Source organism: Apteryx mantelli, chromosome Z (genome assembly GCF_036417845.1).
Source record: "Apteryx mantelli isolate bAptMan1 chromosome Z, bAptMan1.hap1, whole genome shotgun sequence".
In the NCBI taxonomy this organism is placed as follows: domain Eukaryota; kingdom Metazoa; phylum Chordata; class Aves; order Apterygiformes; family Apterygidae; genus Apteryx; species Apteryx mantelli.
This window is the reverse complement of record NC_090020.1, coordinates 45,182,968-45,210,345: the sequence shown is the minus strand read 5'-3', so window position 1 is coordinate 45,210,345 and position 27,378 is coordinate 45,182,968. Positions and strand designations below refer to the sequence as shown.

General features: G+C 40.5%; 1 protein-coding gene across 1 annotated transcript in view; it reads left to right on the top strand.

Moving 5' to 3' along the window:
- The window catches only part of CAMK4 (calcium/calmodulin dependent protein kinase IV), a 178,663-nt gene extending 151,611 nt beyond the window's left edge, over nt 1–27,052 (top strand). The window contains exons 7-12 of the mRNA XM_067316168.1: nt 3,266–3,356; nt 5,973–6,047; nt 13,306–13,381; nt 20,181–20,307; nt 22,488–22,640; nt 25,531–27,052. Of these exons, the coding sequence (XP_067172269.1) occupies nt 3,266–3,356; nt 5,973–6,047; nt 13,306–13,381; nt 20,181–20,307; nt 22,488–22,640; nt 25,531–25,695 (687 nt within the window). The 3' untranslated portion in view covers nt 25,696–27,052. The remainder of the gene's footprint in view (nt 1–3,265; nt 3,357–5,972; nt 6,048–13,305; nt 13,382–20,180; nt 20,308–22,487; nt 22,641–25,530) is intronic.
- Nucleotides 27,053–27,378: the final 326 nt, after the last annotated feature.

The window sequence follows — 27,378 nt, the reverse complement described above, 5'->3', positions numbered from 1 at the left end:
CCAGTTTGTCTGATGAAACTGCCATGCATGGAGAACGTTTTTTCCACATGGGCTTCTTGCATGGGCCTTGCTGTGAAATTTATGGTGGCCTCTCTTCCATATACATCTCATCAAGCCAGACCAAGTGCTGTTACTCTACGTATATTCTGCATATATAAATTGAAATAAGTGTTATACAAAGGGGATTTTATTAATTTAACTAAATCTGTTTCTAAATCAAGATAGTAAAATTCAGAATATTGTATACATGTATACCAGACAGTGTTATTATCAATACCAGGAGCCATTATGTTACATGGTGAACAGAGCTGGAGGCTAGACTCTTTTCACTTGGCCTATTTGGACTGGTAAAAACTAGCAGACTATAAGGCCCAGGGTATTTACCAAGTAAGGGAGCAGTGCTGAAAATGGACACAATCTTGGAAGGTCCCATTGGTAGTGGGTTGTGCAGCAGGAAAAGCGCTGTGTGAATGGCAAATGGCTCCAACTTGGAGGAGAGGGGAGGGAGCTGCAGTAGCTGCATGTGCTGGAGATCTTCAGTAACAAGGCTGTTGGGAAGCAGGCGCATTTTATAGAAGTAAAATCATAGGTCTTTCCCCTTGCAAGGCTGGGGGTGCGGGAAGCTAGCTGGCACTTTTGCTTTGATGAAGAGGAGAATTTTTGTGTTAGTAAAAATAATGTTTTTTTAACTTTCACCTAGCCAGATACGTATGATCATGCTCTCTGTCCTTTTGTATGTCTATTAGTCTGCAATAAAATTATTGACTCTGTTGGCCAGTTTCAACAAAATTCAACAGAAGGTAGGTCTCAAAGATATAAAATGTCAACAGCAGGCTTGTTAAAAATACGACTTGGCAGCTTCCAGCCCCAAGCATATGCTTTAGTTTTAGCATAGGGAAAAGTCAGAGGGGGTGGGGTATCCACAGTGGGTGGGTAGGAGGGCTGGGCTGGGCTGTGGGGAGACAGGGGATGTGGAGAGGCTGGGTACAGCAGAGGGAAGAAGGGGAGCTGCAGGTACTGGGATGCGGGAGCAGGCAATGAGCTGAAGGTAATGCAGTGGCAAGCTTTGAAAGACGTGGATTCAGTTTGGGGGGAGAAGAGTTCAGGCAACACTGAAAATTTTATGTCTTTGGTGGGCTCTTATAGATATTAATGGGGCACCTAAGTTGTGCATATTTTCTGCAAATGATGTGCTGGATGGAGCAGGGAGATTTTCCTACCTGGACTCTCTGGTATATAATAAAACAGAGGTCATCCTGCAAACTTGATATAATTCTGTTAAGAAGTCAGTCAGTCATGAGACACAAGCATGATTACCAGGTGCTGCCAGTTATGATTCTTGCTTATATGTGAGAAGGAGCCCTGTGAACCATGCTAGCTTCTCAGCTTAGAGTTGACCAGGTTTTCCCAGATTTCCCTCCCACAAAAATGCACTTCTGGGGAAAGAGGAAAGTTTTGATGTTTTCAGCCTCACACCATAAAATGTTATAAGAATATGGGTGTGTGGAAAAAAGGGCCTGCTGAAAGACTTCAAGCAAATTTAGCTGGAACATTTCTCTGCATAAATTTGATCTATGATATTTCATACGAGTGAATAGAAGTGTCTGCTTTCCACTGGCTGATCATGAAATATCTGTTCCTTCTCACTCCTACAGAGACAGTTAAACTGATTTTTAGCACATGAACACAAATCAGTTCAGAAACCTCTTTCTGTCCACTCCAACTTGATTGCTTTTGGCACGCTCACTGTGTGCTGCTATTACCTCTGCATGTCAAACACATCAGTGCTATGCTGTGGGAGCAGCTTTGCTAGTTTTGCCTTCGTTGACAGATACGGATGTATTTTTATCCAAGGTAGACGCAGCCTCATTCAGTGCAGACACGCAGATGTGACCACATTAAATGATGTAGGAGAGAGCAATCCATTAGCCTCTCCATAAAGTGTTGTCTGTTTTTACATTGGATAACTAATTAGCTGTCTCATTGTAGAACACACAGCTGGGACAAGCTCTTAAATTTACTGTGGTGTAAAGTAGATGAGAGTCTTTGGCTGATCTCCTCAAGCCATGTCATGATAAATACTACCATTTTAGGATTTTATGGAAAGCCAGAAAATACATTTATTGCACTGTAAGAGACACTTAAAAAAGCACTGGATGTCAGTGAAACAATGCCTACAGAAAAAGGTATGTATTCTTATTGCATGTTGTTTAATGGCTAGCCACTTACACAAACTAAAATCTCAGTGGAAGATGCACAGTCAAGAGTTCCTCTCAGATGCTAACTCAAGTGAGCACTGTAGTTTTGCTTTCCTGACTGGTATTCTGTGATGTGTTATTTGCTGAATAATAGTTCGTGCAGTTTTTTTTAGTTGTGAAAACATGGCCAAGAGATATTCCACTAAAATGTAGACCAAGATACGTTCAAATAAGATACTCTGCTCCTACTCTTGTGCCTCTTTTTTCCCAGGCTTCAGAGATTTCTGCTGAAGATTTTATCAGCAAGAAATACAGAATTTGTTTCACTAGCTTCTCCTTTTTGTCAATCAGTATATTATATTTTTTCTCTGTCCATCTCTAGCAATGTAAAAGGCAACTGTAGATCCCAGAAATTCTGTTTTCTATTTGTGCAAGACAGGAACGGCATTTTTAAAGAAATTCAGTGATCAGTAAATTCACATGTACTGCAGGCTCTTCAGCAAAACAGCTGGAATTTTGGGACTGTAGGATTGTGTGATATTACAACACTTTAGCAGTCTGCTCAAGGGATGGCAAAGATTTGATAGCTAGTCCAGGACACATACTACATCCTCTGTTGCAGTTGTCCTCTAATCAAGGCTGTCTATTTAATAGTTTTATACTTGTGTAACCATTTTCTTACCCCTCAGAAAGCTGTAATGTGCAAAAGCTGCCTTCCTTTGAGCCGGACTTTGGCATCTCAACATCTCTTAGATTGCTTCCTAGAAGCTACTGTTGTATTAAAAGAATCAATAATCTTCTCTGAGATGTTTTTCTTCTCACATGGGCGTGATGCTATCTTTGCCTTCTCAATTTTCAGTTTCCTATTCAGATCACAATATGCACCCAAGGATTTCATGCAGAGCGGGTTTGCGGAAAAAAGCTACAGAGAATTAGTTGAGCGACACTGTGTCACAAAGGTAGCAGTCAGCGAGCTGCTGCTATAGGTTATTAGGAAGACATTAACTCATGCTGGGCCATAACATATCTAATACTCACTTAAATGTTTTGACTTTCTGTCTTTCTAGTACCTGCATGCAAATGGGATTGTGCATCGTGACTTGAAGCCAGAGAATCTGCTCTATGCAACACCAGCACCGGATGCACCATTAAAAATTGGTGAGCAGCATTAAATATATGCTAAATATATTCTTTTGTATCACTAGTGTGTATTTCACACCATCATTTTATTCTATGCTAGCGCTGATACTTAGATGAACAGGCATGTTACTTGTGCAACTGCAGAGTTGTGCATGGTGTTTTAAAGACGATGCAAAACTAAATTCCTGCCCTGAGGAATTTACAGCCAAAATTATGCAGAATATGGCAAAGAATAAACAACACAGGAGGAACAAGAAGTATCATGAGTTTGGCTTATAGCTGCATACATCACTTCTGTGTCCCTTTTTTGTTAAAACTAACATACTAAAAGTGAGAGATTTATTAGCATGAAAGTGCAAATGTGCGGATAAGCAGTAGAAAGCAAACTAAGCAAGGCTGACCTCAGTTTTGAAAGGAGATTTGAAGGATAAGAAGGAGTATTCCTTAAAAGAGAATAGGGAAGATCCTTGAGGCACAGTCAGCACTGCAGGGACGGGTGAGGAGAGAGACACGGCGCGATCAGGCTGTCCTGGCCTGGGATATGTCCCACCAGTCCCGTCAGGAAGGACAGCCACTTGCCCAGGGCATGACCTCCAAAAATGCCAGGTACTTGCCTTTCTTGCTGGCGCAAACAGGTGCTTTGTGACTCCCTTGGCTTGCAGAGGAGCGAAGGCGGGGGGCAATGCCCATCACCCGACAGCAGCGGGCCGCAGCCCTCTGTCCTTGGAGCCTCGCGTGGCGCTGTTGCGGGTAACCCACTAGCTTGCAGCGTTGCGGAGCCACAGCATGCTAACTGCTGGACTGCGCGGGCTGTGGCATCTTGCAGGTGTTAACCTGGAAAAGGGTTGATTTGTACCTGCTAAAGGAAAAAGATCCTGAACCTTCTGCTCTCTTCCTCTTAAAGAAACAGACCTCTTCGATGTGGGGTTTCCTAGTAAATAATATTCCAGGCGTGCAAAGGTACCCAAGATGTAATCAATTTGGAAATACCACCTTACTGGGAAGCATGCGAGGAGTGAAAGTGTTGCCTTGTTTGTCAGGCCTGTGTTTGTCATGGGTTTCAAGAACCAGATTTCCAGGAACTAGATATCAGCAATTTCATATTAAAATAAATTTCTAGGATAAAGTCTTGCATCTAGGGACGATAGTATTAATTTGCATTTTATCCTTGTGCTCACCTTTCCTGGAAGGGTGCTAACAATGGTAACATGTGAGTGCACCATCCAGCAGCCTTGGTTTGGTGGGCAGAGTGATGTGAGGGCTCCTGAAGTGTTTGTCTCCATAAGCACAGGCTCCCTAAGGGGAAGCTTGAAGATATAGCTGTCTATCTCTCACTGAAGTTTAAAAGCTGCAAAGTTTTTAGAAATAGAAAGTAGGCTAGTTTGGAATAAGAAGGGATTATTTCCAAATCTGTGTGGCAAGCAGAGCACTGCCGGGGGTGGGCGTTGTGATATAGGTCCCGTACATCTTGCACCTCCTAAGGCAGTGAGGGCTAGAGTGACAATGGATTATTTTTTTCTTAACTGCTATGCTGCTTTATGTTTTGGCTGAAGTTATTGCCTCGTTTAAAATGAGTTCTGATTTACAATGAGTGGTAGTGTTTATAAAAGTATATTTCTGTTTAGATAAATAATATATAAATGATGAACAATTAGGGACAAGTGAACCCTAACTATGCATTTCCAAATAAAATGCAACCTGTTTTTATCCTGATCCCGAGTCAAAACATTCATTTTTGCATTCATGCTGATAAAACAGGAGCATTTTTATTAGGTATTTTTTAAGGCCAGATTGTCATCACCTAAGTTGAAATTTGAAGAAGCAGCGTTTATTCTCAGTGAAAATGGAACAAGCAGTCAAGGCTTCCACTTTTCTGTCTTTCAAAAGATGAGACATGCAAGTACCAGGTATAACAGCCTGAAGGCTCTTGCTGTCGGGGTAGCGATTCAGGGGGGGAAGCACTGCAAACAGGATGATCAGGGCTTCTGCTGGCCCAACCTCAGCACTCCCAGAAGGCCTGTATCAAAATACTGCTGGGATTTTAGCTTGCAGGGCACTGGGCACTCGGCCCCTTGTCCAGGAAATCCCTGATGCACTATTTTTTAACACAAAAGTTGTTCTGTTGATTTTATTGGTTTACTCGCAAAGTGAAAGCTGAATATATACTTAAAGTGAATTTCTGGATCATTCCTTCTGTGATGAAAGGTAAATCACATTCCAGGCAATTTTCAATTTAGCTCATAGGTTCACGTAAGATCACAAGTCAAAGGGCTCTGTTTATGAAATACATATTCTCCACTTTTTTAAATTATTCTGTTTTCTGTCTAACATCCTAAATACACTCTTGGCTCCTTAGGTATCCCATAGTATTGGCTATATGTGTTCTTCAGGATAGAAAACAAGTTGCATTTTAAAAATATTTGGGTCTGTTAAGAGGCAGCGATACTCATTTGTGTGGACAAATTTTGCTTCTGGATAACAATATGGGTGGATTTTTTTAATTCATCTTCATCTCTGGAAATGACCATGCTGTTCATTTAATGCGTAAGTGTTAATTTAATTACATATACAATGTAAGAAAAATGCTTTTATGAAGAAGTAAAAACATTAATATTTCTAAAAAAATCTTAACAGCTGATTTTGGACTTTCCAAGATTGTGGAAGATCAGGTGACCATGAAGACGGTTTGTGGAACTCCAGGGTACTGTGGTATGTTACCTGATTATTTACAATAAGCTGAACATAACACGTGAATGTTAACTTTTTTCTTTCCTTGGTGAAATGCTTCTTACTAAGTTCAAAATTCAGAAAGCCTTTGAAAAGCAGAAATAAAAAAAGAAAATTCAGAATTGGCACTTGGTGAAGTTTTTCTAAACTCTTATTCTCAAGCACTGAAGGTTAATAATCAAAACATATGTTATGGTGTAAGTTCATCACTTACATGGAAGTAAGTCCAACTCTCATAAAACTGATGGAATTACTAAAATAGTATTGGAGCAACATCAGCAGAAATGTGGGTTATGTAAGGCTTCATGGAAAACACTAACATTTATAGAGGTTGTACTCTGTATGAACATTTGAGTATTAATTACAGTGAATTTATCTTAAAGTGATACTTTTTTAACACAGAGGAAGCTGAATTATTCCATAGAGTAGGATCATAACTTCAGCCACATAAACCAAGTCATTTCAGTAAGTGCATGTTTTTAAATGTGGGTTTAAATCTTGACTTAAACAGGCCATTCTGCTCAGTGCTGGAGTTGGACCTGAATAATGGAGAATTATGAGTATAATATCAAGGAGCACTTTGTGGCAGATCTGTCAGCTAGGGGGGCTGGAGTAGATCTGTTTGTCTCTCTCTGCAGTAAAGAAGCTCTGGAACTTTTAATTAATCCGTTTTTCTCCTAAACGAAATTAGAATGATATCATAGGTTGGCTTCAGTTCTACCATGATAGTGAGATTCAGCCTAAACTGTTCTTTGCCAAATTGACTAATTTGCCTGTGCACTCGCAGTACCTGAACAACATGATTTTATGGATAGCTTCAGAGGAAACGTAGGACTCTTGAGCTTAGCCAAAATGGTGTAATACATAAGGACAGTAATCTGAATTCCTTGACTTGTTGATAATGGTTTTATGTTTTTCAGTTGATGGCCTTTAAGGACAGCTTTACCTCATTTAATCATGGGAAATGTGCACACAGTTTATAAACTGTGTCTTGTCTCGGTTATCCTGTTCTTGTATGTTTCTGTTTTTTCCAAAATGGCACATGCAAAAGTTTGTACCGTAAATGAAACAGCTGTCTGTCCACCTTTGATTTGCATGTGAACACATAGGTGCAATCATTTCCTTCTCTTTGGGGAAGCCATTCCCTCAGTCTGAAAAGCCCACGTTAGTGCTATTTTTATTAGAGAAAACAGGTTTAGAAATTTCCAAAATGCTAAATCCTGCATCCCTTGAAATCAGCAACAAATTCCTCTGGATTCGGTGATGTAAATTAATAATTCTGACTGAACATTTATACTGTAATTATTGTAGCATAACTATTAAAGATCAGATTACAGTAATACAAGCTAAACTGATAAGAGGATACATTATTACTGCTCACAACCTCTGCTTTATGTTTCTTTATCTACCTGAAATTATTTTAGTGTAACTTCATATTAAAGTACACATAATTTCCTTGAAAAAGAAATCACAGCTTATTCATACATCTCAATCTTGTAGTTATTAATAATGTAAGGCATCTAATTTGAATACAAAAGAAATACCATGGATACTTGAAATTTAAACAAATTTCCAGAGAATCACATTTAGGCAAAAATATGTTCCCACACTGTCATATGGGAGAATGTTGTTTTGATAAGCAAGTTGAAAAAAACATAATACCGGTAACAGCGTGAATAATTGGCAATGTGGTCTTTTTCTCCATTGCTATGGGGAGAAAAAGGCCCATCAGCCTGCACGTCTCCTGCGGGAGCCTCAGCAGACGTGGCTCCTGCTGCAGGGAGGCCCTTGCCTGACTGAAGATGCCCTGCATGGCTTTGCATTTCGTTCAGGGCAGCTCTCCCGGGCAAACCAGAACTGCGCTGATCCCTTAGCTCTGCCCATCCACTCAAGGGAGAAGCCTTAAATACTGTGGCCAAGTTGTGTGTGCGTGCGAAAGGACGGCCTGAGGAGCAGTGTAGGTATCTGAGGAGACATCCATGGCTTGTGCTGCCCTTGGCACCAGTGGAGCCAGGCAGGGCTGAGGAGCTGAGCAGGCAAATGAGCATCCCAGGCTGTCCGCTGCTCTGAGCAGGCATCCCCACGCACTCCTGTGCTCCTGGTGCAGCATCATTGCCACAGCTCCGTTATCAGCAGAGGGATGGCCACCTCCCAGACATGGGCATGAGAAGTTTGCCTGGACTTCTGGGGCCAGAAAATGCATCAGAGAAGAATCCTGCAGTGCACAAGAAGGAGGCCCCTGGGCAAAAGAGGATTGCAACTGCCTTGGCAAACTGCTTGCTCTGTGCCGCTCTAGGGCTGTGGCAAGGCACTTTCATGTCAGCAAACCAGCTAATGGCTGCGGAGGTCGGTGATGTGGATTACTCCAAGGCAAGTCCACTGGGGTGGATGTGCTTCTCATGGTGGATGCTCCCCTCCCACAACCAGGGTGATCTTATGGAGAAACCTATTTCTGCTGTTCTTGCTGACATCCTGCCCCTGAATGGGCTCATACAAGAGGCTAGTTCAAGCTGGGGCATACTTCCACACATGGTAGCATGCTGGGCAGTAAGCATCTTGGATAGTTTTCGATACAACTGAACTGAGTCGTGCAGAAGCTAAAGGCAATCACATAGAAATGAAGGGTTAAACGCTGAATTTTGGGGGTTTTTTAATGACTACACAGTGGTCCCTGGGAGGTGAGTAGCAAAACTGAAAAATCAGTTGAATTTTAGTGAGAATTATCTAAATACTTGTGTAACTGCTTGTGCAGTGGATCAGATACATAAGTGAGTCTGTTAAACACATTTCACCCTAAAAGAGGACAAAAGGTCACTGTTACTCATGCTCAGGCATGGCAGAGGCTTAAACATAGGCTCCTGAAAGTGGCTGGGTAACAAACAGGCCAGAAGCTAGCAGTGTAGGAATACCTGTGATATACAGAGCATTTTCTCTCCCAGGCTAGCATGGGGAGTCCTGCAGGAAGGGTCACATTCAGTACTGGCTGGGTTCCTCCTGAAAGTAACAGGTAGTTTAGCCTGCAGCATGGATTCATTTAACTGAAACTTCTGCTCCTGCAAAGAAAAGAAGCAGGGAGTGAACCTGCCTTGTAAACTTCTGCGTATATCCCAATTCTTTGAAGCAGCTATTTTTAATGTTACATTCTTATATCTGTGAAGTGATATACATGTGTATTAAAGGGAATAAACATAGGAAGGGGTGTGTGATAAAAGATGAGAGAAGGAACAAATATTTACACTATTACAGTTAATCCCTTCTGTGCTTGTCCATAGGATCATATAATAATTTAAGTTTGGAGAGACCCCTGGAGGTTGTCTAGTCCAACCCCCTACTCAGAACAGGTCTGATCAGATGAGGTTGCTCCAGGCCACATCCACTCAAGTCTTGAACACCTCCAGGGATGGAGATTTCACAGCCTGTCTGGACTCCTGTGCCAGTGTTTGACCTCCCTCATGGTGAAAAATGTTTTCCTTTTATTTAATTAGAATTTCCCATGTTCCGCTTGTGTTCATTGTCTCATCTCCTATCACTATGCACCTCTGAGAGGAGTCTGGCTCTCTTCTCTGTACCTTCTAGTCAGGTAGCTGTAAACAGCAAACAGGCCTCCTCTTCAACTTCTCCAAGCTGAGCAAATCCATTCCCCTCAGCCTGCCCTCGTATGTTCTCACCAGTTTGGTGGCCCTCCACTGGACTTGCTCCAGTATGTCAGTGTCTTTCTCGCACTGGGAAGTCCCAAAGTGGACACAGCAGTTTAGACGTGGTCTTGCAAGTGCTGATTAGAGGGAAGGACCACTGTTCTGGACCTGCTTGCTGCATTCTTGCTAATACAGCCCTGGATGTGGTTGGCCTTCTCTGCTGCAAGGACACACTGCTGGCTCATATTCAACTTGTCATTCCCCCAGACCTCCCTAGCCAGTCAGCCTACAGCCTGTCCTATTGCATGGGGTTAATCTATCCCAGATGCAAAACTTTGCGCTTGCTTTTCTTACTGTAGAAGCAGAGGGAAGATGATGTTGGTGGAACTAGTAAGATTGCTCTCCTAGCTCATAGCACAGCTCATAATGTGATTTGGGTGACATGGCCATTAGCTTGTATGACATCTTTACTAAGAACACACAGGTGTCAAACATGCCTTGGAACAGAACTTAGTCCTAATCTTTTCAGTTTCATAAAATTGTACTTTTAAGTATTAAATACTCAAGTCCTTGCTGCCTTCTCTCATGGTTGTTATACTACAAATGCTATAAAATTGTAGTTAGTGTTTATCCCTTCCTATGCCTATGTTCGTATATCGTAAAAAGCAGGTTAAAGCTTACTCCCATAACAGAGCTCTCAAAGTAGCATTCTTTTGACTGGGAGGGTTGAGCTTGAATGTCTGTGCTGAGAAGAGAAGAAAAGAAAGTAGGAGCTTTGTGCCTCCCGACATGGACGTGCAATCCTTGCTTTACCAACTGAGGTAATTGACCAACGAGCGTTCCTGGTGCTTGGAAAATATTCAAACATTACTTTCCAGAAGTGGAGGAAACACAGGAGAAACACTGCTGAAATGCCAAATTAAGCTATGAATAATTGATAGTCACAGGCTGCCAACTCCAATATCCTGCCCACCCAGCTTTCAACAGCTTCTCCTTAAAGGACAGAGCAAGGAGAAAATACACTGGTGTCTGGATGCTTTGGCATCAAGGGCTTTTCAATCTACAGTTCCTGGGACATGCAAAGGGATGCAGAGGACTGAAAACAAGAAGATGGTCACAAAGAATTTCACTTGCCTGAAACATCTTCCTTTGAATGAATTTAAGGAGGGCACAGGTGACTGCTTACAGTAGCACATAAAAACAGGCCAATACAGAACTATGATTCATGATCGTCGTGTTACAGTCAACGTCTCAACTAGCAGCAATATTTTAGTGCAATCCATTCACCAAGAGAAAATTCTTGGATATTAAAAAAAATGTGTTTGCTAGATATATAACTGTGTAAACACAGTCCATATAGCAAAGGTAGCTGCTGTGTTATGCTAATTTACATAGCTGTGCATGTAAATTTTTTGGTCTGCTTTATAGCCATTTTACAATACTGAGGCAGAAGGAGAAAAGTGAAATAAGGGCATTAAGTATGTGTCTTCTGCCCTTATCCAAAGCAAGAAACACTGCATCCTCTAAAAGAGGAAGCATGTTGGCCATAAAACAGAAGATTTCCCTGTTTACTGTGTAACTCTCCATGTGGTGTTAACAGACATGGCAGGCAGAGCTCAAAAGCTTCTTTCCTGGCCCCTCTGCATCTCTTTCTCTAAGACCATTGGCTGTTTTGCCTCTAAGCTGTCCTGGTTAGCTACAAGCTGATCTGAGTTAAATTCACTTGGGATCTGGAATCCCTCCTCAAAACATCCTCTCTCTCTTCATCAGTTTATCCAATAGAAGAATAAGGCAGCAGGGAGAGTCTGTACTTAGACTAGCAAGCATTTGTCCAGCTTCCACATATGGCAGTGATACATAGTGAACTTAGTGATTAGCATCCTTTGCCTTTTACATTAATGCTTTGTAAAAATGCTTGGTATGTTCCTGACATGGTAAATCCTTCCAGTAAGTTGAAGAAATCTAAGCCAGCTGCCCGGAGGCAGTTAGGTAGTGTATATTCTGATTAAAATCATGCTCCACAAGAATATCCTAGCATAGTCCTTGAGACAGTTAGTGACACCATGAGAGGTCATCTTTAGGCTGATAGCAAAGGAGCGAGGCAGGAGTCTGGACCAGTCCACACGGGCAACCAGAACTTCAGGTGGGGCAGGGAGCTGTGAAGTTGCATATGGCTCAGGTAAGCCCCCCATCCTCTTGGCCCTGTGATTCACAGCTATGAAACTGTAAAGCAGAAGGGTAAAGAGAAATGGTTGAGGTTTGCTTGGCCACGCAGCCAGATTGAGGGGCTATGTGAGCAGACTGTTGGATATGGACACATTTCTGCAGAGCAGAGCAGAACTTGCAGTGTAGCTATACCCATAATGTGTTCTGGCAGCAAGGATAGCATATTGCTGTTCTATCTCCCAGGTGGAAATCAGAGCCCATGGGCTGCTGGTGGCAGGCAGAGTGGGTCTGGGATGTCCCGGGAAGGATACGTACGTGCTGCAGCATTGATACAGGTAGGCACAGCAAGTCTGCTGTGCCTGAGAAATGTGGCAGTCATCGCACGTGCAGTGTAGAGTTGGTGGGTTCAGGAGCCGTGATGCCATCCCATAGGTCTGATAATACTGATACAGTGTTTTTTTAAGAAGGCCTGGTGATACATGGAAGTGTGGCTCAGCAGTGTCTTTTAAATTATTTTTTCAAAATTAGTTGCATGCCGTAGCATCAGCAAACACCTACATTGTCTGAAGGACATACCAGTCTGCTCAGCTTTCTTTGAGGTGTGTCTGTCAAGCTGCTAGGGCGAAGATTAACTCCTTTACCATTACAGGGCCAAAGTCCCCAGAGACAGTCTTTCCTTTCTACCTGTTCTCCGCTACAGCAAAAGCAATTGCCTGAAATGGTCTTGTCTTTCCTCAGGGCTGAACTGCTTTATCAGGAGTTAAAGAAAAGCTTCATTTCTGAAGCAATCTGTCTTGTAGTCAATCATAGCCCAAATATTCAGTTTCCATATGAGTAGGCAAACCAAACTGAAATCTCCTCAGTGTGGACTAAAGCTAAGAAACATTAGAGTAAAAGATTTGGGGAATGAAGGGGTAGGCTAGGGGGAGAGAGAAAGGAAAATCTGGATCTGGTCAGAACAGTGGTTTAGCAATAAAACATGTTTACAATCTTAATAAACCACGACATCAGAATTAAATATATTTCTGTAATTAAAATACCAAAAAGCACCAAATAAGGAACCAAAAAAATAAAATGCCAAAATAGCAAATACCAAAATAAAAAAAAAACACCTCCTTTGTCAGACTGCAGCTGCAGTGCTAGTGTAGCTCTCTGTGGTTCCTTTCACAAATTTGAACATAAAAAGTGATTTTGAAAGTTTGCTTTTCACTTTACACTTTTTTCTGGCTATGCTTGGACTTGGCTCCTGTTGCTTTGTACTCAGTGAATGGGAATCATTTGCCTCATTAAGAGCTTAAAGGAACAGGCCATAACTTTTTAAAGGATGGTTACAGAAGCTCACTGAGTTTAAGTCATACACATTTGAAATTCTTGACTTTTGTGACTGTTATTTCTGCATTCAACTTCTGTCTTACTAACAAAGGTTTTATCACCTGCAGCACCAGAAATCCTACGAGGATGTGCCTACGGCCCCGAGGTGGACATGTGGTCATTGGGGATTATCACCTACATCCTGTAAGTGCAGGCGGTGCCACACAGCAGTCCGCAGGTGTTTCATTCGTAAGCACATTCAGGTTTCTATGACATTATGAGCTGTTCTGTTGGAAAACAAAGAGATCCGGAACTTGAATTATGATATTCCAAATGCTGTTTAAATAAGTTCAGTGCTAGAGGAGCATGGGAAAAGATTCAGATTATATATTTGATAAATGTAGCATTTATTAGTCAATGGCAGCAAGGTCTGTGCAGAATTGTGTTATTAGTGTGCACAAGTGACAGTGAAGCTGCTCAAAGAAAAAGAATGGGTACAAGTATCAAAAAGCATCATACTTTTTTTTTCTCATTCACGCAAGCTGTAAGATATACTGTAACACCAGAAAACAAATGCCCCCTTCTGAAGCTGCCCCCAGTATTGCCAGGTGCTCTGTGGACACTTTGCTGCATGCATAACTGTGCAGCAGCCCAGGGGCAGCCTGTCACAGCGAGAGCAGTAGAGGGAGAGCACTGCACACCTGCTGGGGATCTGGCCTTACACAGTGAGAATTTGGGATCCCTTGATAAACTGTGCTGAAGTCATAACCACACTCATCTTTACATAGCAAACAATCAGAAGTGTGGCAGAAGAAAGTGGAAGAAAATTGTGCTTTGTTGCAGACCATCTATGCATACGGACAGCTGCTTCAGTATAAGTGGGGCGAAAAGAAATAAAGTACATGCAGTAATTCTGATGGCCTCTGCGTATCAGCAAGCACAGCTGCCCGCCTCTGTCAGCCCCACACAGCTAGAGCTGTGGCTCGGGCATCCTTGCTGCTGGCTCACGTTCAGCTCCAGTGCTAGCCAGGAGGCAGGAGACAGCCCTGGACTCTCGCCCTTCAAAACAAATCGGTCTGCTGGCTTAAATGATTAATGTTAAAGGTGAAATGTTCCACGTTTCACAAAATAGCTAGACGTACGTTTGACAAAGGGCTGTAAGTGATGCTGCTCATACATGTTTTACACAGTTGAAATTGTAGTTGTAGACCAAAATGTTCAAACAGTCGTGTCTAAAGGTAGACACTGAACTTTAGTATGGCTGGTTCTAATTTGATTGGTAAGGGTTGCAATTATTTTATTGTATCAGTGGTATCTGTCAAAGGCAGATTTTTGAGAAGGGAAGATTACTCTGTATCTGTTCTGTTGACACTTCTCTTTATGGGAGAACAAATAATTTCAGTTATTCCCTTGGCAACACTGATGCCAAGCTGACTTGTGCAGTTGTATACAGTACTTGCAGGATGCCTTTTATGGAAGAAAACAGGATTTTACACATGTACATAAAAATAGAGAAGACTGTATTTAGTCCCATTTTTTTTCCCCTTCTGGGACTCACTAAATGTGTCCAACAAGTACAGTGTGTAATAGAAGAATTATTTTCCTTATATCTTTGTAAGAAACAATTATATTTTCTAGGGTTTCTATTAAAAGTACTTCTAAGGATATATATGAACACTCTGACAGACAAAGTATTTTACCGGTAATATTAGAAAACATCCTTTGTTCTGTACATAAGCTTCCAATAAGATCGTAGCTCTCCTTTCATGTCCCTATAAATAATAGGTTACAGTGTTCCTCTATAATGTGTCAAAAAACACATGCATGTAATAGTGATCAGTTTTGGAGGCCATGCTTTGCATCTTTGTCATCATTTTGTTGTCATTTTGTTATCTCTCCTTTTCAAATGTGAATCCTCATCTCAAGGCCTGGCTCAAGTCTGTAGAGGATATCACAGCTCAAATATTGCCTGCTCTTACACCCTGTATAGTGCCAACTTTAGTATCATCCCATTTATATTTCAGTTTATAGAGTTTGTTCATCAACATGTCGAAGTGACTTTTCCAGGGCTGTACAGGCACTCTGTGGCACCGGCCCAGCTATCATCCTGCTCTGATACAGGGTGGCCACATCAGGCTGTTGCAAGCAAGTGGCTAAAGTTGTTTCACCACTGTTTCTAAGGCTAGGAGGAGGATGGGTTGTTTGCCAAAGTTAATTCATTTCTGATCATTTCTTAGAACAGTTCTAGTGGCCCAAGCTTGGCAGAGAGATTTCAAATCTGCCAGCAGGGCTGGCGGTGAGATTGGAGGGGTGCCTGTTGGTGTCCATTGACAAGAATGTCTAGACTGAGCCGCGGGCTTGCCTCAATATTGAATGATTCAGGGATAGCTCTAGTACTTGGAATTCACAGACGCCTTTAATCTGAACTTGCTTTCAAGTGTAAGTAAGCTTCAAGTGAGAACATACAGCAAACTCCTATTTGAATATACAGAGTGGTATTTGCTGTATGCATCTTTTCCTAGTATTTGCAGTATGCATCTTTTCCAAACCTTCCAGCATGCCATGTTCACCTACCACATTGGTATAAATATGAATGTGCAAGCTAATGTTCTGGGTGGGACACAGTGCCAGAACAGATGCTCCTCTAAGTCTTCCTCCTCCTGTTCTCCTCCTCCTCCCCCATCAAAATCCATTTGACCTACAGGGATAAGCCAGGCAAAAAAAGGTCCTACTCTATTCCACTTAGCCATCTCTTCCATTTAGCTTTAGTAATGCTGCACACTTAAAACTCTTTTATTGAGTGTAAGGCTTTGTAGGTCAACAATTCTGATGGATTAGAAGCTAAGATCAGAAAGGCATCTGTACTGTAACTGCTTCATTAATCCTGCAGCCTTAAGGGCAGTATTGCATGTCTCAGCCTCGTATTTTAGTAGAGGGAATGTACATATGTAGTCTCAAAATATGTGGCTGTATGTACCCAAAAAATAGAGTGGGTGTAAGAGTTAACTACCATGCTACAGATTATGTGTGTGTAGAGCTGCATCTTCTCACCAATACAGTGCTTACTTCTCATTAATTTAAGAAGAACTTTGACACACACTTAGACAGCGCTATTATTATTCCTGATGCAAATTATATTAAGACATGCTGATGTAAATTGTCATAATTCCAGGAAAATCATATTTACAATTGTACTAGCAGAGAAGAGCAGTCCTCTTGTATTCCGTGTTAGAAATACTATCGCACATCTGAGATGCAGATAGTAGTCAACAAATCTAGAGGCCTTGCCTCTGGTCAAAATAGCTTGGATTTAATTAAAGTTTTTTTTCACCAACTTACTTAAAAGGTTACAAAACACTGTCTGGTCACTCTAATTGAATTTTAAACCTGTTTACATTGATTTTTCTTTATTCAATACATAACTGAATTAAAATGAATCAACGTAAATCTGATTTAAAAGAAATCAAGAGCAGCCCCGCTGGGTTTTACCCTCGTTTAAGTTACCTAATTTGAAAATCGCGCCTATAGTTCCATTGATCTAAGGTTGTATATGGACAAAAATCTGTCTGATGAAAAGGAAAATTTTACTTTTTAGGTAGAAGCATATCCATAGAAACTGCTTATAATACTCCAATAGGTGATAGTAGTGAGTTATGATAAAAATATTTTTAGGAGTAAGTGGAAAATCACTTAGCTGAGCCTATCACTGCAGTAGACAAAATAAATAGAGATTTCCTCAACATTTATAAACACCCACAAGAAGCCAAGGGGATTTGAAATGGATGAGGCTGCATTCAGTATAGTCTGTGTGTAATTGCATTTTTCCACACTACGTCTACAGTGACGGGTACTATCTTATTGCAGAGCTAACCATCACTGCAGTGATATTCAACCAGAACTCTGCCATGCCTAATGCATAGGTTCTGCAAAGTCCTGGATGGAGTTAAATTCAAAATGGACATAAATTTGGAAAAAGCTTATGTTGCTTGTTTGATTGGATGCCATTAGTATATTTCCTCTTTAATTATGTTGTATTGTTATGAGAGCTTTGGTCGATCTTCCTGAAATTAATTCTTCAGCCAACTGAGAACTTCAGGTTTTCTTCCCACTGTTTACATTTAATATTTCACTTGCTATGCAGGAAGAGACGCTATATCCTGAATTTTGCATCATTTGGCTCAAATGGGAGCTAAGGAAACTAGCTCATAGGTGCAAATACAGTGCTGAGAGTTAAGGTTTGGTTCCATCCCAAATTAAGCACTTTGTGCTTTACAAGCAGCAAGTTGTCAGATCTCTAACAAATAGGAAAAGCCTGTATTTTACTGCTTGTGCATTCAGTGCAAGGATGAGAAACATCCTGAACTCAGGTAGGTTTCTAGTGCTGAACTTGTATTCTGTGTCTGGGATTATTGTCTGTAATGTGTCTTCAAATGCTTTAATATGAGAAGGGAGATGATAGAGAGTATGCTAGGGGGAAGCCACGTAGTCTCCTGACTACCACATGGCTCTACACCTTGCAGGAGGGAACTGTCAGTGCTGAGGGCAAGTTGCATATGTTTGATCTGCTGGGTTTCAAATTCCAGGTAACGCTCAGGATTGGCTTTAGGTGCTGTACTAATTTCAGATGGGGAAGAAGCGTTAGTGCAGAGGATAAAGAACAGAAGGATCAAGAGGAAACAGAACCATGAAAAGATATCCCATGTAGTGATTTTGAAATCACCCACAAAGCACCGCAATTTTAAGCCTATGGAAAGGCAGAGCCAGCAAGTGCAACGTGTAGAAAAGGAGCTACTGTAAAAATCTCAGCTGAAAGCACTTACATAAATGAAGGTTTCCAACACAGTCAATGCAAGCCTTGGTCTCACTATATATAATCAGTTACCTAGTAACCAGAAGGTGGTTTTGGCTGAAGCAGTTAGTGGCCTGACAGCCCCGCTCAACAAAGGTATTCCTTGGGGAATGGAGCCTAATTGAAACAGGCTCGGAAAAGACAGAGGGAGAGGCAGGCAAACACAAGGCAAAAGAGCAGGGTGACCAAGGCCATCTCCCACCTATTTGGGCACTGTATTCAGAGATTGGATCCCTGTATTTTAACCCATTTCTGCCAGACCTGTTCTCTGTAGCAGTATAACATGGTGCAGCCATTCCACCCACAGGCCACACCCCATGAATGCAAAAAAACATTTGTTCCTTGAACATCTGTCCCTCTTTCAAGACAGTAAGCACAATGATTGCCTTTAAAAAAAATAAACATGTTAAAATGTAAGCTTACTTTTGCCAGAATTGTATTCTTCTTTTTCTTTATATTTCACTGTTGTTTTCCTGTCATCTTGTGTTGCCTGTTGCATTTTCCTGAAACAGGACAGCATATATATATATATTTTTTTAGTGGAGAATATTTATTGGTTAAATAGAAAATCACTTTAAAACATCTGACTACGTGTGCAGGCATGATTTAAAGTGCATTGAAGCAACAGGAAAGATATTACATAAGTGGAAAACATTTCTATGAATTTGCATTCCCCATTAAGTTTTATGGAATGTACCTAATCTGTAAATTAAATCTTCATTCAGATAATTTGCAAGGTGTTATTTGATACATGTTTTTTTCCCGAAAGTGATCTTACACTCTGTCTAGAGAGACTTCAGAAGGAAGAAGCTGGCTATAGAGTTTGTAGAGCCAGTGACAAGCATGGTGTGAAATGGAAGTCAAAGAAGATAAGGTCATAGCTGAAATATTAAATTCATGCTTTTTACCTGCCTTGAGGGTGGAAAACTCTTCTATAAGGGAAGGCATCAGAAGATCTGTGGACAACAGAACAATGGATCAAAAGGACGAGATAGTATTAACCCATTAACCCACATAGTCTAAATGAATTCAAGGGTGAAATAACTGAACTCCTAACAGAGGCATGTAACCTCTCATTATTTTCCATGTCCTCTGGTGCCTTAGCACCAGATAAAAGGTGGAAAACAGAGCATAAGAGTGAATGGTTGGTCTTGCTCCTTGGGAATGAGATTTGGGGATTCTGGTAATAACTCTGTGAAAATTTTAACTCGGTGCTCAGAAACAATCTAAAAAAAAGAGTGAATCCAGTGATAGGAATTATTGGCAAAGAAATGAAGACTAAAATAGAAAACATCATTATGCTAATATGCAACTCCATGGTGTGCCCACACTGAATAGTGTTTGCACCCACTTCGAAAAGACATAGAATTGGAAAAGACTCACAGAAGAGGGCAGGGATGAGCACAGGCTTCAGAATGAGGAGTGACTAAATAGTCTAAGCCTGAGATCAGCAGATGAAAGATATGCTAGAAATATTTCATGACATGTAGAAGGTAAATGGAGATCAATTGTTTGCTGGTTTTCTCCAGAAGAAGCTCTGGGGTCATCAAACAAAACTACTGAGTTGCAGGTTCCAGGCAAAGCCCTGGAGGTGGCTGCTTGCATGGTGTGCAGTGGGGCTGTGCAGTGCCGTGCCACAAGCTGGTGTGGGTGCTAGAGGTTTGTATCCACTCAAAAAGGGACCTAAAAATTTCAGGAGGAAAAAGGTCTGTGGAAGTCTATTAAATATAAACATGTAATTTTTAGTTCAAGAAGTCCCTGAGCCACGGATCACTGTTTTTCTACTCTTTCCGAGATGTCTGCTTTTAGCTAGTCAGAGGCTGAAAAACTTAAGGAGCTTTTGGGTTGACTTTTTGTAGCTATCCTTATGTAAAGTCCCTTTATAAACAGTTCTAACTAGAGATACATGACAACAGAAAATTTACAATTTGATCAGCCTTTCCCAATGCTTGTGAATGCTTATAGCCAACATTTTGGTTTGCTCTATCGTAGAGCTAGCAGTTGAGTGTGAAGTTCAAGTGTGCATCCAGATCCAGTTCCCTAAAGTGGTGGACAGGATGTGAAGTGCGGAAAGATCTTACTGGGAACTGTTTCTCACAGCTTGAAACCAATTAATCTTCAATAAACTTCTCTCTTGCTTTTTTATCCTTGCAGACTTTGTGGCTTTGAACCGTTCTATGATGAAAGGGGAGATCAGTACATGTTTAAGAGGATCCTGAACTGTGAATATGACTTTGTTTCCCCCTGGTGGGATGATGTGTCTCTGAATGCTAAGGATTTAGTAAGTACAACAAAAATGAGAGCATAGTATCTTTGCTGATATATATTATGTTAGCATCTCTTCCATTGACAGTGTGCATTTTGGCAGGAAGGGTGTTGCTTGGGGGGGGGAATTGGTTAGTTAATTGTTCATATGACTCTCTGTTTTTTTTCCTTCTTATCCCTGGGTATATTATGCGGCTGTAAAACATCCTCTGGGAATCCAGTGCTGTAATTTTGCAAGGTACTGAACACTCAAAACTGTGGATGTTCAGGTCCTCCTGTGAATTAAGCCACAGCTTGTTGGCAGTTGTCACAGTGTTCAAATATGCCCGCTTTCCTTCAAGCTCTGAGGTGTTTCATCGTTCCTTTTTGTGGGACATCCACCTTCAAGGAAACATAGAAACAAGCCCTACATGTTGTGCAGTTTTCAAATCTGAACTTCAGAGGAAGACTAAAAAAAGACGATAAAGAGTGAAGCCCCCTCTTCTTGCTGACTGCATTTTTCTGTCCATTTAAGTTCTTTCTCAATAGATGAGGGAAGACTCATTACCATTAAGTATGGTCTATTAATAAAATGCAAGGGCTGGCATGCTCTCTGCACTATATTCTTTTATTACTGGATGAAGTAAATTGGATCCAGGAGACACTGATCTACAAAGATGAATATGCTTGAGTTTGATTTTTGTCAACAATACTTGGGCAATTCAGTTACTTCATTAACATTGAAGAAACAATTGCTCAGTTCCATATTGCTTATACAGACTGTCCCATAAAATACTACACTAATTAATGTTTGTAAAGTACTTCAGGATGCCTCAAATGAAAGGCACTGTTGAAGTTTGAAGTACTTTTTTGTTGTTGTATTAGATTTTAAGTTTTTCTAAGCTCAAGAAAATACCATTTAGTGTCTTGTGTCATCAAAAGTCAGATAAACAGCAGTCTGCGGCAAAGCTGCATATTCACTGTATGCAGAGAGCTTTGATCCAGACTGGTCCCTACCATTTCACTACAATGAAGCTCAGAATTTCAGTTTTGAAGACTTAATAGCAAGTTCTAGATAAGGATGAAGCCTGTGGCTCTGAAGACAAAACTCGTGCTGTGGGGAGTACGGGGGTGTTTTGCTGCAGTGATTTGTTTAGACTTCTTTGGTGGACTGACAGCTGAGTGACTGCACGTCGCCATACCAGCTCTCATGCACGCTTTTCAGGGTCTCTTTCTTTAATAGTTGAAGGGACTCTTTGAGCAGGAATTTTAGACAGTCCTAAAGCATGTCTTCCCCTTGCACTTGGGCCGTGGAGCCTTAGTGGAGCCCTGTGCTGTCACTTGCACCCGGCTCCCAGAGGATGCATAGTCAGGATACTGTGCTCTGCTCAGTATCAACCTTGAACTTCTTCACTCCATCCTCACCCTTTTTTTAAAACATCACTTGTCCAAATGTACAGCAACCCCCATGAAAGGCAGCTTGGCTGGGCATCCGTACATACCCGGCGGTCCGCTGCAGCTCCACCTCGGAGATACGTCTATAGTGCCACATTTCCAAAAGTTTCCTACTGTTGGGCTTGGAGAGGTGCAGCTCCCTCATCGCAGTGGTAGAAGCGATGATGTAGATGGCACTAGTTTCAGAGTGGTCTAAGAAAGAAATACTTGTACAGTACTTTATAGTTCATATGTATACTAGGTTATGCAGAGACTGAAAGAAACATCTAATTTTTTTCTCTATCTAGCAGTGATTGCATGGTACAAGTCCACAAAGCAATTGCATAGACTAGAATTTAAGCTTTCTAATCCAGTTTAAACCTTGTCTGATTCCAAAAGTGAGACTGATGCTAAAAGAACTGCCTGACCAGGGATATTCTGAGAATTTATTAGTGTTTATGTAACACTAGTCATACAATAGTCTATATAGATATAGCCCAGCTGCACTGGTAAATATTCTTTCCAATAGTGGTCACCGTTTGATTCTTTTTCTCCCCTCTCCTCTGGTAGTAGCTTTTTTATTCAGATGTTATTTACAGAGGACCAAAAAATACCAAAATCAAAACACACACAAAGACCTGAATGCAAATTCTTACTGGTTTCTCAGAACATCTTTCACTGAACTTGGGCAAACCAAGACCAAAACACAAAAATGCAAAATTTGGGAAATGTTACTGGAGAATAAGTTTAAGAGTCTTCCGTATTTCTTCTCTTGTGATGCAGGTTAAGAAGTTGATTGTTTTGGACCCCAAGAAACGCCTGACCACTCTGCAGGCTTTGCAGCACCCATGGGTCACAGGGAAGGCAGCAAACTTTGCACATATGGACAATGCACAAAAGAAACTTCAAGAATTCAATGCTCGGCGTAAACTTAAGGCAAGTCTCTGAACATAATCTCTGTGTTGGCTACAAAAGAATGCAGCAACATTAGTCACCTACAGAAGCCTTGCACAATGTTCCATAACAATATAGAACCTTTTTATTTAAGATGACTGATGAGGATGAAAACATTGAAGCTGATTTTGTCATTGTCTGCAGACAGACAAATAAACACATGAGGTTGACTGAAAACTCTGCACAGACAAAACTGCTGAGAATGAACACAGCTTTCCCAAATCCTTTCCTTCCTTCCGTCTGTCCATCCATCCGTCCTGTTTAGTACTGCTTGCTGCATCTTTAGGGTGCAGAACAGAAGCAAAAAAATTCTGAATAGTTTCCTCATGAGGTTATATGTCCATAAATTGAGAAGATATCTAATCTTCCATTGCATATTTTGGTCTGTAAGCCACCCACAGTTTCTTTACCTATCAATACAAAGCAGGAACTTAAGCCATTCTTTTGTATGATCTAGAGTCAGCATTTTAGATACTTCATAAAATGTATGAGTTGAGAATAACAGCTCCAAAACATGCATTCCCAAGTACCTCTGATAGCAAATGAGCAATTATATTCCTTATCTGGAAACTGAGCAATATATGGCAGGAGTGCAGGTGGGGACCTGCAGTGAAAATTGAATTAGATTTTGAGTCACCAGTTTGCTCCTTTACCAACTAAACTATGTAGCTGCCAGGGGAAGTAGCAAGAAAAAGATTTTTAGGTGCAAATGGCAGGCAGTTGGGCTCCTAACTGATGTGACAATAGGAAACTTCCTTCTCCCCTAATCCCTTCTTCAGTTGTTCAAGATTTGTGTCTGCTTAGAAGAGACTTCAGGCTTACTTCTGCACAGAGCTTATTACCAACAGCTGCACTGAAGCTGCTTTTGTAGCCCAGGAGAATAAGAATAAAAAGCATCTTGTCTGGGAGCTGTACAACCCAATGCAAAACCAAATTCACAAGTAATAAATGACCCTTAGATGTTTATTTTTGCTCGTTTTTTCAATAACGTTAGGGAACTGTGACAGAGAATCTCTACAGGGCAAAAAAAAAACGTTTTGTCATTTACAAAAGTCTTGGATGCTGCACATATAATTCACAGTGACACTTTGCCCATGCAGAACTGGCCAAGTGTGTCTATTAACATTGTTCTCTTCAGAAAGACTTCTGTAGCCTTAGAGCAAGGTTGCCCTGTATTTACTGAAGATGCCATGCAGCATCATTATATCAAAATGATTTCAGAGCATGAGCAGAGTCATAAAATTCATTATTTCTGAGTGAGCTGTTAGATTTCCTGCCCAGGAGGTCAGAAAGGACTGTGTGCGCTTTTTGCATGTTTTGATTTCGATTCTGTGTTTTATTTTCACACCTTTGAATTGCCAACTAAATTTTTTTAAGCCCAGTTTATTTAGACCCATGTAGTTAAACAATTTGTACTTTTGAGTTTAAACGCTGTTGCTTTTTTATGTTTATTTCTTTACTGCTTTTCTGTCAGAGTAAGTGATCAAATCTCTAATTATTAGTTAATAATAATAAACTAGAGTTAGTAGTTATTGTATATGTAGTTAATAGTTTTGTGCTTACATATACATATATATATACATACACACACGCACAGAGATGTATATATGGTTAATAAAAAACTGTAAGTTTTTAGGTAATTAATTCCTCCCCATAGAAACAAGAACAGAAAATCAGCTAGTGAATCCATTCTTTAGCTGTTCTATTAGAATAATACCCTCTCTTGCCCAGCATACAAGACTAGCATAATACTCTTCCTTTATGTTTAAAGACATATTTGTATAGAATAACTCTAAAGCTCAAAACATCAAATCAGTCATGATTTGGTCTGTCATGTACTGTGTTGAAATTGTTTCATATACATCCACATGGCTCAAGAGTACATATCAAGAGTAAAGGGCATTACATATATTTTTATGCATTCTAATACAACTGAATGGCCTATTCTGTTTCTAATCTATTTTCCCAAATCATCTTACCGTTGGTATGCATGCGTGCAATTTTCCTTTAACAGGTCCAAGACTCCCAGCTTCAAAATTTTTGCCACTGTTTTTGACTCCTGCCTTTTACTTTGACTTCACATTCCACATTAGCTGATTCTTCTTTGACACCAACTTTTATTTAGTCTTTTTCATTAGCATCTTTACACTTTTTTTTGGCATGGTTACCTCTCCAAGCCATCCACAAAACTTGTTATAGTCGTTCTCATCCCTTCTGCAGACCTGCTTTTTCTGTGATGCCTATGCAAAAAGTTACCCGAGTCAACAATAGCTAGGGTTGTGTCATACACAGAGATTAGTGTTTCTTCTCCTCACCTCCATGTTTTCTTTCAGACAATAAACTTTCCAAGGCAAGAGCTAAATTAACTGTCTTAATGAGTGTCTTCACTTTGTGACGTTTTATATGATACAAGAGCCAGTCCCCAGCATCTATATATATACAGGCAGTTGCCAGTATGTTCTGTGCCATTGTACTTGACATATGCAGTATTGATAAATATTGGTTCCCTTTGTTAATTTTCCCTGAAATAATCGGTGATAACCACATTATTGAGATGGAAGAGCACTTTATCATTACCATCTAACTTAAATGGAGGTGGTCCCTGGTAGTTTTTAAAAATAAAACAGGCATATGTGCAGCTGAAAAAGAGTCTGTTCGTGTTGGCCAGGTTTGAGACCTTAGGAAAGCAGCGCTTTTAAACCTCCATACAGTATTTCAGATGGCATTCTCAGTCTAACTGGGCCCATGCAAGTGTCCGAATGTGATGTTACCACAAAGACCAAACGCAGTAGCATTCACTAGCTGCCTGATGCTAAGGTTGTATACTGACTGTGTCATTTGAGGAACACCTGTTTGATGCTCTCTTTCTCAGGCTGCAGTAAAAGCCGTGGTGGCGTCCACTCGCCTTGGCAGCGCAAGCGGTCACAGCGTTCATGACAGCAACAAGCCCAGCCGCAACCCATCTCCTGTCCACGATGGCCAGCCTGAAGAGAAACACACTCAGGAAGCAGAAGCAGCTCCCGAAGAAATGTCTTAGGTCATTTGCTTCCTTGTTTCAGCTGAGATCTATCATTTCATACACCAGCTAATTTGTCATTCAGCAAGAGAGATTCGTAAGCTTGGCCTCTCTGGCTCTGCTTTGGGGTGCCAAATGCACTGGCTGGTGACTCTACCTTCAATGCATGTGACTGCTTATGAAAATAGTAAACTGTTCCATAAGGCATGTCATGGAAACAGTGTTATTTGCAGTAATACCAACAGGTGAAAACATGAGAATGAATAACTACCTACCATAATGCATATACTTCATATACATCTATACGGTGTTTCTAGATGGCATTTGAAACAAATCCTATTTAATTTGGTTTTACAGAAGTGGGTGTCTTCTGTATGTCATGACATTTCTTTGAACTGCTTCCTTCCAGAATCATAGTCCTGCAGTAGATGAAATGGAAGGAAACACCAAGCCAATGCTTTTAAAACTGATGTATTAAATAATGCTTTTTATCTGTAATATTTAAAAACTGTTTGGAGATTTATATGCAAAAAACATTCCACTGCTTCTGGGAAGAAATTGAAACGTTAGTTCCACTGGGCATGAAAATGTACATTCCTCAAGCTTGTGTTGCGAATGCCTTACTCTGACTTTACCAGTTTATATACAGTATTTTAATGACAACCAAAATTACTCAGATTTCTGCCATTTCATTCTCTAGTAAAATGTTAGCAAATCAAAATTATAGAGTAGAAGAGAATTAGAGTAAATGCAAATTTTTGAAATTCCATTGTATTTATTCATGACTTTCTAAACTGTGCAGCTAGAACATGTTTTTATGGGGCCTAAGGGAATAATCTGCAATTACACAAGTTTTAAATGCTTGAAGGAAGCTACTCCACAGCTTAATGGTTTTGCTCTGGGGAAACACTCTTACACAAGGTCTGGGAGTCAGTAATATAATCTGATTGCTTCCCAGATAATTTAACCTCATGAGTAACCGGTTTCCACTTGTCAACATAATTAGTCCAGATTTTCCTAACAAAGGACCCATCCTGTAAAATGATCCACCAGCACAGATCTTGCATCCGCCTAGAGCTGTTCTGACTTCAGTTACAAGCTGTGTGCATGGATCAGCTTACAAAATTAGGGTCAGGCTCTTGAGCCATCTTGATTAGTTGTTGAACATAATGGATAGGAACTGGAAAATTATCAGCCTCAGTGTATATGACCGTTTACATTTGTTTGTTATTATTTTGTTAGCACATGAATTTCATAATGTATTAGTATATTACAGAAATGAAGAAAGAACCTGATGTACAACTATGTCCTTTGTGTTTGTTAAACTTTTTAATACTGATAGTTACCTAAAACCCTAATACACTCAACATTCCTCTTTGCTTTAGTTGTTTTCATTTGCAATTGTTTGGCCTTGCACAACTTGCCTTGACTAAAGCTACATCAGCTACTGAAAAAAGCCAGTTGTTTGTTAATATAACATTCAGTGGCTATACTTCCTGTTGAAATTAAAGATAATAGAATAGTATTCATATGGCAGGTTTGCTAAATAGTACAAAAAAGAAGATTTAAGATACTGTCTTCACTAGGTGAGAATGCATGCTTATGAATGTATTGTACTTGATATTTTTACCCATTTCCTACAACTCTTTGAACCTGTAAAAAAAAATTGCTGATTAAGTGCAGTTGAAATTCAGAGTATGTGTA